Source organism: Chelonoidis abingdonii, chromosome 11, assembly GCF_003597395.2.
Source record: "Chelonoidis abingdonii isolate Lonesome George chromosome 11, CheloAbing_2.0, whole genome shotgun sequence".
Classification (NCBI taxonomy): domain Eukaryota; kingdom Metazoa; phylum Chordata; order Testudines; family Testudinidae; genus Chelonoidis; species Chelonoidis abingdonii.
Genome location: NC_133779.1, coordinates 48,607,087 through 48,622,707, shown reverse-complemented (window position 1 = coordinate 48,622,707; position 15,621 = coordinate 48,607,087). Strand labels below are relative to the sequence as shown.

General features: G+C 51.4%; 1 protein-coding gene across 1 annotated transcript; it reads left to right on the top strand.

Moving 5' to 3' along the window:
- Positions 1 to 6,300: 6,300 nt before the first annotated feature.
- GLMP (glycosylated lysosomal membrane protein) lies at positions 6,301 to 14,190 on the top strand. The gene is made up of 6 exons (XM_032792152.2): positions 6,301 to 6,404; positions 8,738 to 8,995; positions 9,535 to 9,735; positions 10,924 to 11,142; positions 11,878 to 12,155; positions 12,596 to 14,190. The coding sequence occupies exons 1-6, from the start codon at positions 6,312 to 6,314 to the stop codon at positions 12,762 to 12,764; spliced, it is 1,218 nt and encodes a 405-aa protein (XP_032648043.1). The 5' UTR covers positions 6,301 to 6,311; the 3' UTR covers positions 12,765 to 14,190.
- The last annotated feature ends 1,431 nt before the right edge of the window (positions 14,191 to 15,621 follow it).

Genomic DNA, 15,621 nt, shown 5'->3' with positions numbered 1-15,621 from the left:
CACTGGCCACTCATCTAAGTAGGCTGGCATCTTTCACTGGCACAAAATAAAATTTAAAATTTTAAGATTAGGATTTGGATGCCCACTGTCTTTTGGATTTAATGGGAATTGGGTTTCTAACTCCTCATGAACCTGGAAATCTCAACCCACATATATCTTCTTTCCCCCACCCCCACAAAAAAAAGTCTGTTAAAATGGAGTTAGGGCTGAGGATAAGTATCGGCGTAAAGGACCTCACAAGGATGTCACAATTAGCCCAGAGCCAAATATTCTAAACCTAGGAAAATGAAGATGAAGGTTAAACTTAAATTTGAACGTTTTATGGTAAAGATGCTCAACTTTAACTCTGCCCTGCAGTGACTAGTCAAGACTGTTCCTTCAGGTTGTCATTATAGGGCAGTGTTAACGATCGTTTAACTGAATACTTTGATACCTTGAATATATTTACATTCATCCTCCTTTGGCTCCCGTGGCTTAAGTAACTTCACGGTGCAGATCCAAAAGGAGGTAAGGAAGAATTCTGCCCCATCGGCTTCTACTCACCTATCACTTCATTCCCTGAGGTGCTGAGTTTGAGTGGTGCCCTGAGCTGCACATCTTTGAACTTGGAGATCATTCTGCCCATTGACCCTGCATGTGAGCACCAAAGCTTGGCTACTGAAATAGGGCTGGGGCTAGTTAGTAGATTAAGTCTGCCTTGCCTGAATGCTGGAGGTGGGGGCTGTTCAAGGTTTGGGAGCCCCCTTCTCCCACTTGTACTAAATTGGATTAGTCCAAGGGAAATTAATTACCTGCTGCCTGGAATGTAAGTAGTTAACAAGGTCGATGTATAAACAAGGAGTCCTTGTGGTACCTAAGAGACTAACACTTATTTGGGCATAAGCTTTTGTGGGTTATATGAAAATTATATAACTGCTTATGCCCAAAGTAATGTGTTAGTCTCTAAGGGGCCACAAGGACTCCTCGTTTTTGCTGATACGCACTAACCCAGCTATCCTGAAGGTTGATGTATAGTACCTGAACCTTCAACTAGCCACCTTAAGTTGGAGCTTTTATTTGAAAAACTCAGGTTTCTGCTTGCGTGACACTGATGTCAATCCACCGCTGTAGAGGCCGGGGGTATGGTTTGCATTTTAGAGCAAAGGGATACTGAAATCAGGGCTGCTGGGTTCTATTCCCAACTCTACCACAGACTTGTGACCTGGGGTAAGTCCCTTCACTTTTCTGTGCCTCAGTTTCTCCAGGGGGTAATACTTCCATTGTGGTAGACGTTCTGAGGCTTAATATATTCCCTGTAACATGCTCTGAAATCCTCGAATGGGAGGAGCTATAAGTGTATTTTAAGGGAGCCGCACTTCACTGGCAGGGGCTAAGAATTCCATGCTCGCAACCGCATCCATGCATGTGTATAAAACCAGCTTAGGAACTGCATGTGCTAGGCTTCACTACTCCCCCTGAACCACATCCCTGTGCTATGTGGCCATGCCGTGGCTGTGATCTGTGCCCTCTCCTCATTACCCACAAGTTACAGGGTCTCGGAAATGATTTTCAAATCTGTCTGAAGTGTATTTCCTGCTGCGGGTGTGTGTATGTGTATTTAATGCTTGTTGGATGGTTTACTCAATTTCAGACAACCTGATGGGGTCTGTGCTTCCTTAGCTACCATGTTTACTGTGTCATGCTGTGCCAGTACAAATGTATTTACAGCAGACCGGGCCTGACGTCCGCTTTCTGGGTCCCATCTTTAGGGATTTGACACCATACATCTAAACTACAGGAGGGTCCAGAATATTCCAGGTGGATTTCCCAGCTGCAAGAAGCTGAGCCTCCTGTCCACTTCCACATCTAATTCCCATCTCTCCATGGGCTTGCTCCACCCAGACTTCTTTCTGTCTCCCCTTAATCTCAAATCCATCTCCACACACCTCTGCGCCTCCCCTTTGCACAGTTGCAGGGTGCTCTTGGGCTTTCCCATCCATCTAACCCTCCCCTTTTTTCCAAGACTGATTCCGTTCCCTTCTTTAAATTTCACCTTAAAACCTCCTTTTCTCCTTGACTTACAGCTAAAGTCTCTGAGCAACATGTGTGACAGTGTGCTTGAAGCACGTCAAGAGAAGAGGGATTGCACTGTCAGCAGTGTTAATATGTTCTCTCTCACTCACTTTTCTTTGGATGGGGCACACAAGATCCAAGTTAAGGCAGCAGAGGGAGAGGAGACTGCTCAGGGCTAAAACTGTCTTTTTTTCCCCATTGACTCATAGACTTTAAAGCCAGAAGGGATCATCGTGTTCATCTAATCCAGGGGTAGGCAACCTATGGCACGAGTGCCGAAGGTGGCACACGAGCTGATTTTCAGCGGCTCACACTGCCTGGGTCCTGGCCACCGGGCTGAGGGGCTCTGCATTTAATTTAATCTTAAATGAAGCTTCTTAAAATTCTAAAAACCTTATTTACTTTACATACAACAATAGTTTAGTTATATATTATAGACTTATAGAAAGATGTTCTACAAACATTAAAATGTATTGCTAGGGCTCAAAACCTTAAATTAGAGTGAATAAACGAAGATTTGGCACCCCACTTCTGACAGGTTGCCGACCCCTGATCTAATCTGACCTGCTGTACCTTGCAGGCTGCAGCACATCACCTAATCACTCCTGTAATAGACTTGTAACCTGTGGCTCAGTTACTGACATCTTCAAATCATGATTCGAAGACTTCAAGGTCCAGAGCATTCACCATTTACACTAGTTTAAATGTGCAAGTGACCCGGGCCCCATGCTGCAGAGAGAGGTGAAAAAACCCAGGGTCTCTGCCGATCTGACCCAGGGGAAAATTCCTCCTCCACCAAATATGGGGATCAGTTAGACGCTGAGCATATAGGCAAGACCCACCAGCCAGACACTTGGAAAACAATTCTGTCCTAACTCAGAGCCTTCCCCATCTAGTGTCCCATCACCAGCCATTGGAGATAGCCGATCTGTGACTGCTGGCAGCAGCTATGTACCATTGTAGGCAGTCTCATCGCAGCATCCCCGCCATAAACTTGCCAAGCTCAGTCTTGAAACTAGTTATGTTTTTTTTTTCCCCACTGCTCCGCTTGGGAGGCTGTTCCAGACTCTCACTCCTCTGATGGTGAGAAGCCTTCATCTAAGTTCAAGCCTAAACTTGTTGATGGCCAGTTTTATATCCATTTGTTCTTGTGTCCACAGTGGTCTTAACTTAAATACCATGGAGAAAGAGAAGTTATTTATCCCTCTGATGTATTTATAGAGATCAATGGTATCTCCACTCAGCCTTCTTTTGATTAGACTGAACAAGCCAAGCTCTTGGAGTCTCCTCTGGTAAGGCAGGTTTTCCATTCCTCTGATCATCCTAGTCGCCCTTCTCTTCACCTGCTCCAGCTTGAATTTATCTTTCTTAAACATGGGAGACCAGAACTGCACATGCTATTCCAGATGAGGTTTCCTAGTGGCCTTGTTTAATGGTACTAACACTTCCCTGTCTCTACTGGAAATACCTCGCCTGATACTTCCTAGGGCTGCATTAGCCCTTTTCACAGTCACATCACATTGCTGGCTCCTAGTCATCCTTTGAGCAACCAATACCCTCACGTCTTTCTCCTCTTCTGTGCCTCCAACTGATAAGTCCCCAGCTTATAGCAAAAATTCTTGTTGTTAGTTCCTAGCGCATGCCTTTGCACTATTTAATGTCATCCCATTTCTATTACTCTAGTTTTAAACGTCATCCAGATCTTCTCAACTACCTCTGAGGATCTAGGCCCACGTTTCCGCAACCAGAACTTAGGCCTTACCTACACGTGCTGCTTAGTGCACTATGGGAAGCCACTCAGATGCTATGGTGATGATGAGTGTGATATCAGAACCTCTGTAGAATAGAGCAGACATAAGTTGCACCCATTTAACTATAATCTTAAAACCAATGTAGCTAAACCAATGCAAACGCCCATGTGCACATACTTAAGTCAGTTTACAGCTCGCTAAGAGCAGTTTAGCTTGCATCAGTTTCAGTTAAATCGGGGCCACTTGTGTGTGCAGACAAAATGGTGTTGTCCGTGCTGAATAGAACAGTCCTCACATTCCCATAGCGAAGCTGATGGACGGAGATTCCTCTGCTGTTATGCCTTGACAATGAATAGGTGGCTGGTGGCCTGAGACCACTGCCCACCACCCTGACCTTGTCTCATTGTTTCCTTGTGCTCCCCTGTCTGGCTGTATTTACATGGGGTTTCTTGCCTTATGCTTAGATTGGAAGCTCTTTGGGCAGAGACCGTCTTTTTGTTTTGTGTTTGTACAGCACCTTGCACCATGGGGTAGGCTCCAGGGCTGAGGCTCCCAAGCACTGCTGCAATGCCAGTAATACATAATAATAGGTCATGGTAATGTGAGACCATTGAAAGGGGAGATGTGGGAAGTTGTTAGAGAAACTAAGTCCCCCTTTCTCCCAATAAAGGTCGTATTAACTGCCCCACAGTTCACCCTCTATTTGTGCTGCAGCTACTGAGTTTCTGCCATGAAAATCTTAACAGAATGTATGCGTGGCAGCAAGGTCAGTATGTTTGTCTTTTGCCACCTGTACGTGGCACAGCTGTGGTGTTCCAGCCCAGAGGTGGCAGCATTTCAGCTGTGTGGGGAGTGATCCCTGCAGATATACAGGGTACGTCTACATGGCACAGTAAGGCTGGGCTCTGACTCAAGTTTGAGCCAAAGCCCCTTACCCTTCCTTCTGCAAACAAATCAGTCTGACTCCAGTCAGCAAGAGCCCGAGCCCTGCAGCGACTCGGATCCAAGCCCTGTCATTTTGTAGCGTGGATGCAGCTCGAGCTGCAGTCAGGAGGTCTGTGCAGTGCAGTGTGGATGCAGTAGCACGGTCATGAGACCCAGGTCCAGCCACTGTAAGTCCAGATTTACAAGGCAGTGCTGATGTTCAGGTGTAGTCTTAGAAACGCCCACTCCACGAACTTGGGTCCCCAGACCTGGATTTACAATGCAGTGTAGACATACTTGCATATGCCTGGATCTTGGGCCTTGTGGGAGGCAGGCTGGCTGCTGCACCCGCATGGAGCCCCATGTGTGGACTGAGCCCAGGCTCGGGGCCCTAATGAGCTGGATCAAAGCGCTTTGGGATGACAGATGTCAAATAAACCCCAGATCATTAAGTGTATGTGAAGAAAACAGGAGCACTTGTGGCACCTTAGAGACTAATGAATTTATTGGAGCATAAGCTTTTGTGGACTACAGCCCACTTCATTGGATGCATAGACTGGAGCACACAGACAGGAGATATTTATACATACGGAGAACATGAAAAGGTGGAAGTAGCCCTACCAGCTGTAAGAGGCCAATCACCTGAGATGAGCTATCACCAGCAGGAGAAAACAAAACTTTTGAAGTGATAATTGAGGTGACCTATAGAAGGTGTGAAAGCAGCAGAGAATCCTGTGGCACCTTATAGACTAACAGAGGTTTTGGAGCGTGAGCTTACGAAAGCTCACGCTCCAAAACCTCTGTTAGTCTATAAGGTGCCACAGGATTCTCTGCTGCTTTCACAGATCCAGACTAACACGGCTACCCCTCTGATATAGAAGGTGTGAGGATACTTAACACAGGGAAATAGATTCAATTAGTGTAATGGCCCAAGCATTCCCAGTCTCTGTTTAAACCTACGTTAATTGGATCTAATTTGCATATTAATTCAAGTTCAGCGGTCTCTCTTTGGAGTCTGTAAAAGCAGCAGAGAATCCTGTGGCACCTTATAGACTAACAGACGTTTTGGAGCGTGAGCTTTCGTGGGTGAATACCCACTTCGTCAGACGCAGGTAGTGGAAATTTCCAGGGGCAGGTATATATATGCTAGCAAGCAAGCTAGAGATAACGAGGTTAGTTCAGTCAGGGAGGGTGAGGCCCTGTTCTAGCAGTAGAGGTGTGAAAACCAAGGGAGGAGAAACTGGTTCTGTAATTGGCAAGCCATTCACAGTCTTTGTTGAGTCCAGAGCTGATGGTGTCAAATTTGCAAATGAACTGAAGCTCAGCAGTTTCTCTTTGAAGTCTGGTCCTGAAGTTTTTTTGCTGCAGGATGGCCACCTTGGAGTCTGTGTTTTGTTGTTGTAAAATTGCCACCTTCAAGTCTGTCACTGAGACTGTAGGTGAGCGAGCTGGGAGGACACGCTTTTCAGGCAGCGGCTCCTTTAAGAGCCGTCCTCTCCTTTAAGAGACGCCGGCCCTGCCCCTTTAAGGCGGGACGAGCTGGGCAGGCGCACGTGAGGGGAGAGTTGCAACACAGTAGCGAAGATGCCGGGGGGAAGTGGGCTGCTGCTCCCCGGCCTGTGGCTGCTGGCGAGTTTCTCTTGCCTGCTGGGGGCCGCGGGGGGCTATCGGAGGAAGGTGAGCGGGGGGGCCGGGGGCTTTGCTCCTTTGCTGCAGAAGCAGGTTTAGTGGCTGTAGCAATTTCATGCGTCTGGGGTCGGACCCCAGGGACATCCGTGCAAAGAGGGGACCGCGCCGCCTTGGGGGGCTAGGCAGAGGCCGGGCGGGCGGGGATCTGCAGTGCCTGGCTTTGCGGGCTGGGTGGGGGCTGGTTGGATTCATTCAATTACTTCTACCTGCAATTCCCCCCACCCCTTCCCCAGATGTTGCTGGCTGAGGTCTGTCTCTCTGTGCAAGCGCCTTGTCCTGGCTTCCGTTTGTGGGCATCTTGCTGCAGCCTCTGCCGAGTCCCAGCAGGGGAACAAGCTGCCCTGCTCTGGGGAGGGTGGAGGGGCGGGCGCTGGCTCGCCAGGAAGCTGGATTCTTACCCTGGGCCAGCTACTGCTAATGCTCCTTCCCTACAGCTGGGCCAGAGACGAGCCTGGGAGTGAAATAAACCAGAGACCTGTAGCTTGGCAGCCCCAAATAAGCAGCTTGAAGAAATGGAGGGGGGGGGGTCAGAACCTTGCTAATGGCACCGCATGGGGGCCTGCTCAGTAATAATTGAGGTTGTGTCCTCAGTGGGGGGAGGATAGGGAGTGACTGGCTCGGGCAGACCCCTGTCGGCCCCGGGTGGGGGGTCCCAGCAGATGAGCTCAGTATGGCAGTGAATGCTGGGGGGAGCTTGTCCTGCAAGCGTCTGGAGGTCCTGTTCTTGGGGTATATTAGTTCCTGTGTATAGTTCATGAATAACCCCCTTTGATGGCCAGCTATCAGCCCTCTCCTCCCAGCGCCCTCTTGGCTGTCAACAGCAGTCTGCTCTCCCCAGCCGGCCTCTCCTGGTGACTCACGGGGGAATGACTCTTGCTTGAGAGTTTCTGTCCTTCCCTGACGTGCCCTGTCAAAGCAGGAAGTGGAACTGCTGAGCTGGTTCCTTTCCAAGCCTGCAGGCTCCAGGCTAGCAACTGTGGGGCTTCTCCTTCTGCAAAGCACTCTGGCTTCTTGGGACTTTCCTTTTTAGTTTCATAAAGCCTGGAAGAAGGGAAACCTCATCTTAGATCTGCTCTACCTAGTCCTGCCTTGGAGGGTGGGGATGAATTAGATGACCCCTCGAGATCCCTTCCTGCCCTCGTTTCTGTGGGTCTATGAAACACTGTGCTTGTCCCAATATAACTCTGTTAGGAGTGTGATTTATTTTAACTTATTTGATATATATATTTTTTTTGTTAGAAATATTGTTATACCAGTCCAACCCTCCCAGTGTGGCTGCAGTTATGCTGTTGTAGAGGTGCCTTGTACTGGTATCACCTATTTTCCCTTCCCATAGAGGGATAGTTAGACATGATCCCATTTATACTGGTGTGCCGCCTCCACACTTGTATGGCTTCAGCTATCCTGGGATAGGTGAAGTGGTGCAACTTTTTTGTGGGTTTCGACAAGGCTTTATGATGTGTCTGGGGAGTTTTTGTCGTTTGTCCCATGTAATCAGAGCATTGAAGCAAGACCAGCAGCAAACCTCTCGATTCTCCCATTTCCCCGGCGTCAGAAAGAAACTGAAAATCTGTGTTCTTCCCTTCCCTTGGTTATTGAATTCTGCTCCTTTTGGTCAGATACTTTGGTCGAAGCGAAGCACACAACAAAACCAGAGACTGCTCGATGATGGGAGCTCTGTCTAGATGGCTTGGATGATGCAGTGGGGGTCTTCCAACTCTCAATATCTGGAGCCTTTTGCCCCAGACTGACACTATCTGGGGCACAGCTGATGGAATTAGGAGAAACCTTCTTTTACTGGGTTTAGTATCTGTGGGGTCTATTGTATTAAAAAATGCAGCTGTTTGTTACTATAGAATTGTACCTCATTCCTGTAGGAGGAGAGGGAGTGAAGCCCTGTCTGCTGGGGAAGGATGGTCTGGTGGTTTGGGGGTGAGCCTCTGGTTTTGGAGACCTGGGCGAAGTTCCCAACTTGGCCCCAGACGCCTTGTGTGATATCAGGCAAGTCGCTTAGTCTTGCTGGGCCTCGGTTTCCCCCCATCTGTAAAAAGGTGGATACTTTGCTACCTCACAGCAAAGATTTTCTCATGCCTAGATGCTGTGGCAATAGGGTCCCAGAGAGGTACAGGCAGTCTAACAGGCCGATATAATGCAGAGCTCCAGATCCGCAGTGGCCCTAAGGAATCCAGGGCTGACAATCCTAGTCTAAACTTGTCCTGCCACTGCCCAGCAGGGCACGTGCTGAGCGGAGCCTAATGAGCTCAGGAACGGTCTGTGTGTGTGAATAATGCGCTGCCCACACTCTGCCTCCCATTGCCCAGGTGACCCTGCAGGCCATCCCCGGCTTAAACAGCTCCTCCGCCAACCTCCTGCACGTGCGAGCTGTGGGCCAGAACGACACCCTGCACTACGTGTGGAGCAGCATCGGGGCGCCCACCGTGCTGCTGCTCTACACCCGGAGCGAGAGCAGCGCCCTGCGCGTCAACTGGACCAAGCTCCTCTCGGCCTCCCCCGCCGGGGCCATCTGGATCGAGCCACCCGGCAGCGTCGTCTACTCCACTGCTATCATCTTCACCAAGGTCAGGGGCGGCAGTGGTGAGGGAGGCTGGGTCAGAGTCGAAGGAGCCACCTACTTAGCTCCTGGCACAGCTGGTCCTAGAAGGTGGCCTCTGGCTCTGCCACATAGGGCATCCGGCTGCCCTGTGTTTGTACCCATTTGCTGCCTGATGTGAGGCTGTCCCTACACAGCCTTCTCTAGTGTGCTGTCCCCTATCTGCTTCCTGGGTGGTGGGAACCCTGCTGTGGATGCAAGTTGGGGAAACTCTGCTGCCTCTTAGCCTGTGTGCTGTGCCTTTAAATTTCTGGCAGGAGGCAGCTCCTTCCTGGGGCTGGGGAGGGAGGAGGGGAACAAGCCCCAGTGAGCATGCGGGTGGGATGAAAGGAGGGGGAGGGGTTTGCAATGGAGGGTGCCTCCCTCAGTAGTCTGGGGAAATAGGCGGAACAGGCATGGTGCCCTGCATTGCCTAGGGGCTGGGGTCAACGGTGCATGTGCAGGGGAGAGGTGGTGTTTAAAGTCTCTTCCAATGCAAACCGAGGCCCCTCTCCCTCCTGCTTCCAGGTGTTCGAGTACAACGGGGCCAATGTGTCGGCCCTCTCCAAGGGGCAGGAGGAGCCGTTCTACCCCACCTACGACCTGGCTGGCTTCTCCTGGCAGAGCGTGAACCGCACCGTGAACCAGACGGCGCTCACGGCCAGGTTCCAGGGGGTGGACACCTCGGACCCCGGGGGGGCCTTTGGCAATGGCACCATCTCCTTTCAGGTGAGGCGGCTCTCCCTCATGCTGCTTCCTTCCCGGGAGAGGAGTCTGCCGCCACCCGTCCAAGTGCCCACTGAAACTGATGGGAGGCTTCCCAGGGGCTCAGGATTGGGCCCCTTGGGCATTCTTGGGTCTACCCCCTGTGCCATTGGGGAGATGCTACACGCTCTCCATGCACCCCCCAGCCCCCTGCCAGCCTCTTAGCTGCCTCTCCTCTGTTGCTGTCGACTCTCTCCCTGTCCTGTGCTGGTCCTCTGGTCCCCTCCCCAGCCTCGTTTGCATTCCCCACCCCTACCCCCCCTTATGTACCCTTGCCCTCGCCTCTTCCCTGAGCTTACAGCAGGGCCATGGTTAGGCGGGGCTGCGTTGGGACCTGCTTCCCGACTGCCAGAAACCAAACCCCCTATTCTATCCTTCTGGGAATAGAACCCCGGAGTCCTGGCTCCCACTCTCATGTGCTGTAGTGCGAGCGCGTTCCCTGGAGGATGAGCCACTCCTCACTGGTTCCCCAGTGGCCTAGCAAGACCCAATGGTTTCTCGGACCTTCTCCAAGCCGCAAAGACTGTTGGGAGGAGGTTCATAGGGTTCATAGATTAAGGTGAGAAGGGGCCATTCTGATTCTCTGGTCAAACCTCCTGTATAACACAGGCCAGAGAACCTTGCCTAGCAATTTCTGCATGCAGCCCATATTTTCTCGGGGAGCTCGTGTGTCTCCCTAAGAGAGACATTCGGGCTTGACTTAAAGGCTGGAAGAGATGGTGAATCCTCCAGGGCTTCAGGTGCATTGTTATTCCAATGGTAACGCTGCTAGGCTGGGTAATCTGGCATAGTTTCATCACCGTAGGCTCCTTCTGGTCGCTGTAGGGCGTATGGAGTTATAAGGGGTGTCGTGATGACATATCCTTGCTGTAACACTTGTTGCCCCATATCCTTGCTGTAACACTTGTTATGGTAGCACTGGGTACCCGCCTAGTGCTGGCTGCTGCACAGACATGATGCAGTCCCTGCCTGAAAGAGATGACAACCTGAATGGACGAGGGAGGGTGTGAGGGGAAACTGAGGCATAAAGAAGGGAAGTGACTTGCCCAAGATCACCCAGCAGGTGAGTGGCAGCGCTGGGAGCAGACCCCATAAGTTCTGAGTCCTGGCCCACTGGACCGTGCTATTCCTCTCCTATGCCTCTGCCTCCAGGTGACAGCCTACGAGCAGGGTGGCCGGGACAGCCCCCTCCCTTGCCTCCTGCACACCGCCAACAGCTCCAAGGTGGAGTTCATCATGGACAACGTGGCTCCACGCGGCAACCATTCTCGCTTCATGCTGGAGGTGGTGACGGTGGAGGAGAAAGGCGGGCGCAAGAGGCTTCAATCTGTGCGGTCCATTGATGATGAGTACACGCCCACTATCTTTGAGGTAAGGGCTAGGGAGCACTATGCTGCTGAAAGTCATCCGGCTGCTTAGACAGATGCCAGTTAGAAGCTCAGCTACCACAGTAATGGGCGCCATTTAGGAGCCAATATAGAACAGAATGGGGAGGGAAGAGGCTGGAGTAGGAGTGAATATGATCCATGTTGGTGGGGTGGGGAGGGGGTATCCTATTCTAATGGCTGACACACACATTGAGGGTAAGAGTCTACTACAAGTGACAGTGGGTGGAGTTCCTCCTTCACCTCAAGTGGTAGAGGTGGAGGCCCTTGGTGCTTCATGGCCCTAGTGACCTGAAGAGGTGGTGATATTGGCAGGGGAGGACACGCAGATTTAAGTCCGGGTTGGCTGGAAAATGAAAACTTCCTGAGAAACATTGCTTGTTGGGTTGCAATTTTTGTCTTTTGATGGAGAAAGTGAAGTCACTTGCCTGAGTCAGTGCCAAAGCTGGGAAAGGAACCCAGAAGTCCTGGCTCCTGGCGCTCAGCTTTGACCAGCAGGGTGTGCTCTCTGGATTCTGTCCTGGGCGCTGGAAGGAATCCTGGCTCTTGCCCTCCCACCGCTCTAACCACTAGATCATGCTCCTTCCCAGTGCTGGGGCCAGACCGCAGGAGTCCTGGCTCCCAGCTCCCTTGCTCCAGCGTGAAAGCAGTTGCTCGTCATGTCCTTGCTTTGTCTGCCCTCTTAACATGTTGCTCTCTCCCCTCTCTCTGGGTGGGGCAGATGGCCCAGCTGGTGTCCGAGTCCCGCAATAACAGCATCGGCCCAAGCTTCTTCCAGTGGAAGACAACGGCATACGGCTCCAGGGAGGCCAGTCGGGAGAACGCCATCCACTGCCGCTACCGCCCCCTGCAGACAACCAACCAGACACTGCCGGGGCCCAGCATCGCGCACGCCTACTTTGGGGAGGGCCTGGGGCTCAGCCACCGCATTGCCGCCATCAATATCTCCTTTGGCGGTGAGGATGGGGAGATCTACACTGAGAAGGGCTACCTGAGCTGGTGAGTGGTATCTCCCCACCATCTTCTACCCACTACCCCTGCAGAGTCCTAGGTGCTGTGCATGGACGGTGCAGCCCCTGCCCTGGAGAGCTCCTGGCTGACAGCTTCTGGCTCAGTGCTGCTGCCCCCTCCCCCTCCCAACAGGCCTGTGGCTTGGAAAGGTCAGTCACTGAGCCCCACTTCTCCCTGCTCTCCAAGTAGCTTCCTCTGCCACAGGCTACTTCACACTCCCCCCAACTGTCTCTGCACAGAGGGGAAGTGACTGGCCTGCAGGGCAGAGGCAGGATTTGAACCCAGGTCTCCAAGCCCAGTGCCTTATTCCCAAGGCTGTCCTCTGTCCCTGTTGTGGGCAGGAAGGAGGCCATCGGACTCAGTTGATTGACCCAGACGGGCCACTTCATCGCTGGCTAGCCTCTTCCTTTGCTCCCTGCCTCCCCCAGGTCTGCCTTGCTCGGCTTTGGCGCACCCCCGAAAGACGCCTTCTCTCCCCTCGTGATGGCCATCGTGGCTGTGGCCCTGGGCACCCCTGTGGTGCTCCTCCTGGCGGGAGGCCTTGTGGTGCTGTTCGCGCAGAGGAAACGGCATTCCCAGTATCAGCCCATCAACTGATCGACATGGGCAGGACTCAGAAACAGCTAGTGCCGGGCACGGTTCTCTCGCCAGCCCCTCGGGCTTCCCCGAGGCTCCTGAAGTGGCTGCTCCTGGGAACTTTATTTATTAACAGCCATGGTTGCGTGTCCTCTTCTCTATCTCCACGGTCCTGACCCCTCGTCACTCCCAGCTCAGAGGGGAATAGTGCAATGATCTGGAATCCTACCTCTGCACCCTGGATCCTGGCTCTTCAACACTCGGCTTGGGGAGGTGGGCAGGAGACCCGCCCTGTATTCATGGCTGTTCGGCTGTCTGATGCCTTGAGGATGGACTGATCCACTTCTCCCTTACTGCTTCTAAAAGACTTGGGGGGGGGGGGGGTATCTGGCACTGAGGGTCTCCCCGGGGGCTCTAGAATACATTCCATGGCAGGGCTGGGATCCGGCAGGGCCTGCCTGAGAAATGCCTCACTTAAGGGGTCAGAAGCATTAGCAGTTTCTAGGCCAGTATCTAGCTTCTCCCTTCACTCAACCCATCAGCGCACCTGACCCGGCGTTCACAAATACAGAATCTTCCCCTAGGGCACTCTGCAAGGTGCTACCACGCTTCTGGTTTTAATTGCTGCTCTTGTTTTAAACCAGCCAGCGAGGGATTGTGGCTCGACAGCGGGGTTGATCGTGTTCACCACTGGGAGAAATGATCTTCTCTCCTTTTTAAAAAGGAGAAACCACTAGTCATCTTCTCCCTCAAAGGCTGGGTCACAAAAGGCAACATGCCTTTGCTGTATAAATCACCAGCATGTGAGCAGATCAACCTAGTTACACCCCGCACGTGCCACCCACTGGAGTGTTTTGTAATGTCAGCAGTTCCTTGGCGGGAGAAGATGTTGTCATGTTGTTCTAACACTCTGTCTCACTGGTGAGCTTGCAGCAATCTGCTGCCCGTGAATTCTAACTGTACCTGGGACGGCTAAAAAGTTGCCTTTTGCCAATAGGGCAGAGGCTTTTCAGAATGAACTAATGATCTTGGGATGCATCAATGTTAGGTGTCCAGCATGAGTCCACTTAAAAGGGGCCAGATCTTTATTTCTTTTATCAGTGCTTGGCCCTGCCTGCAAAACAGGGCCTCCTTTAAGGTACCTCAGGTGGGGTGCCCAAAAAATCACCAGTCCCTTTTTGAAAATCTTGGCCTGAAAGCTCTAAATTCAGAGTGTCAAGCACTCCCCTCAGCTGGCAAGTTCCAGGTCCCATTGCTGTTACGCCCCTATTCTCACTCCGAGTTTGCTCAGAGGAGCCAGCTCTGAACATGTTACTTGAAATCTCACCAAGCACCCTCACTCTGCTGTATGTAATTCACTCTGTGTTTGAGAGGTGATCACAGGTTTTCTTCAGATGCTTCTATCTTTTGATCTGCCTTTTGGACCAATTAAAGAACATTTTTTTAAGACCTCTCTGCCTTTTGGTAGCTTTGTACTTATGTAGGGCCAGGCTGGTGGTAAATGTATATTCGAGTGGTGTCGGGCCCCAGGCTGGCTGCTGTGTGAACAAAGACCATCGCTGCCCCACGGATTGAAATAAATGTTCATGTGTCCTGCTCAGCCGGGACTGACCATTGTGGTCAGCAAGACCCAGGGGTCAAAGGGCATTCCAGCTTCATTGCAGGAACATCCACCAGGGATAATGGTGGAGATAAGTACAAATTATTGAAAGGGGGTAAGTCTTTGCTGATGTCACCATTGGCTGGGAAACAAAATCCTAGTTTCTTTTCTCTAGTGCAGATTGGGTCCCAGCTCTCTGGTAGCCTGTCTTTAATTTTTTTTCCAACTAGTTTTACAATCCAGGGCTTCTGGCTCTTGGGTGGGTCACAGTAAAAAGCCAATCCCATAAGAGCTGTCAGGTGAACCTGGCTTGGCTGGTGCCTACATGGCAGACCCATAGAAGAACTGGTCATGGCCGATTTGGTGTGGTGGTCTGATGCAGTGTCCCAGCTGGGGGCTAGGTGGGATTCTGTTGCTGGAGGGGTAGTTGATCGGATGAGAGGTGAAGTGAATTGCCCAACGCCATTTTGGGTACAAGGGAAGCTGTTTAAAGTGAGTGTCCCAGCTGAATTCCAAATCGCTGGAACTTACCTTTCTCCCCGCAGTCTCTGTTGGCACCTGATGTCGCTCCCCATTCTGGATGACTCTACTGTTGCTCTGCTACAGTGTTCAGCCCCAGAACTGGCTGCATTTCCCCAGGGGAAGAAATAATTCCTATATGTCACGCCAATATGTTTGTGATGAATTTTTAATGGTTACCAAATAGCTTAAGGTGCAAGGTAGTAGAGTAGCATCCTCTCTGCCTGGGTTTGAGCTGTGTCTATCATGGTGCAATAACATGGGTGTTGCTAAGGGAGCAATGTCTGAGTCAGCTCCATCCCCAGCAAGATGCTGGAGAGTGGAGAATCAAGCCGAGCCTAGCTTCACTGCTGGCTCTGGGCCTGTGGAAACTGGTGTCTCAGCAGGTACAGGTTACTTCTGGATCTCAGACAAGGCATGTTTGCCAGCTGTTCTGTAGCGTTATTTAGTGCTATCCTGGCTGCCATGTGATGTGAGAAACAGGTGAGTTAGTCACATCAGCTTAGGTACAGTCCTAAAGTAGAGGTGGGACCCAGTGTTGGAATCCAAACGCTACGGCTCCAGGGTGGTTGAATGAGTTTCTGGTCCAGTCCCATTTCTAATCTAAAGGGTTCTTGCCTTTATGACAAGGGATCCATTCTGGCTCCATGCCTCCAGCTGTCTGGGGGGAGTGGCTGGCTGTGATATATTGCACACAGGTCTAGCAGTGTAAGGGGGAGCAGAGAGAGCTTTAGCATGGAGGGCACTGCCCCTTTCTGG

Bases quoted from the DNA above. Each gene is read 5' to 3' on its own strand.
- GLMP (XM_032792152.2), top strand. From the start codon at position 6,312: ATGCCGGGGGGAAGTGGGCTGCTGCTCCCCGGCCTGTGGCTGCTGGCG. The intron at 8,996-9,534 runs GTCAGGGGCGGC...TCCTGCTTCCAG, and splicing joins CTGCTATCATCTTCACCAAG to GTGTTCGAGTACAACGGGGC. The intron at 12,156-12,595 runs GTGAGTGGTATC...TGCCTCCCCCAG, and splicing joins GAGAAGGGCTACCTGAGCTG to GTCTGCCTTGCTCGGCTTTG.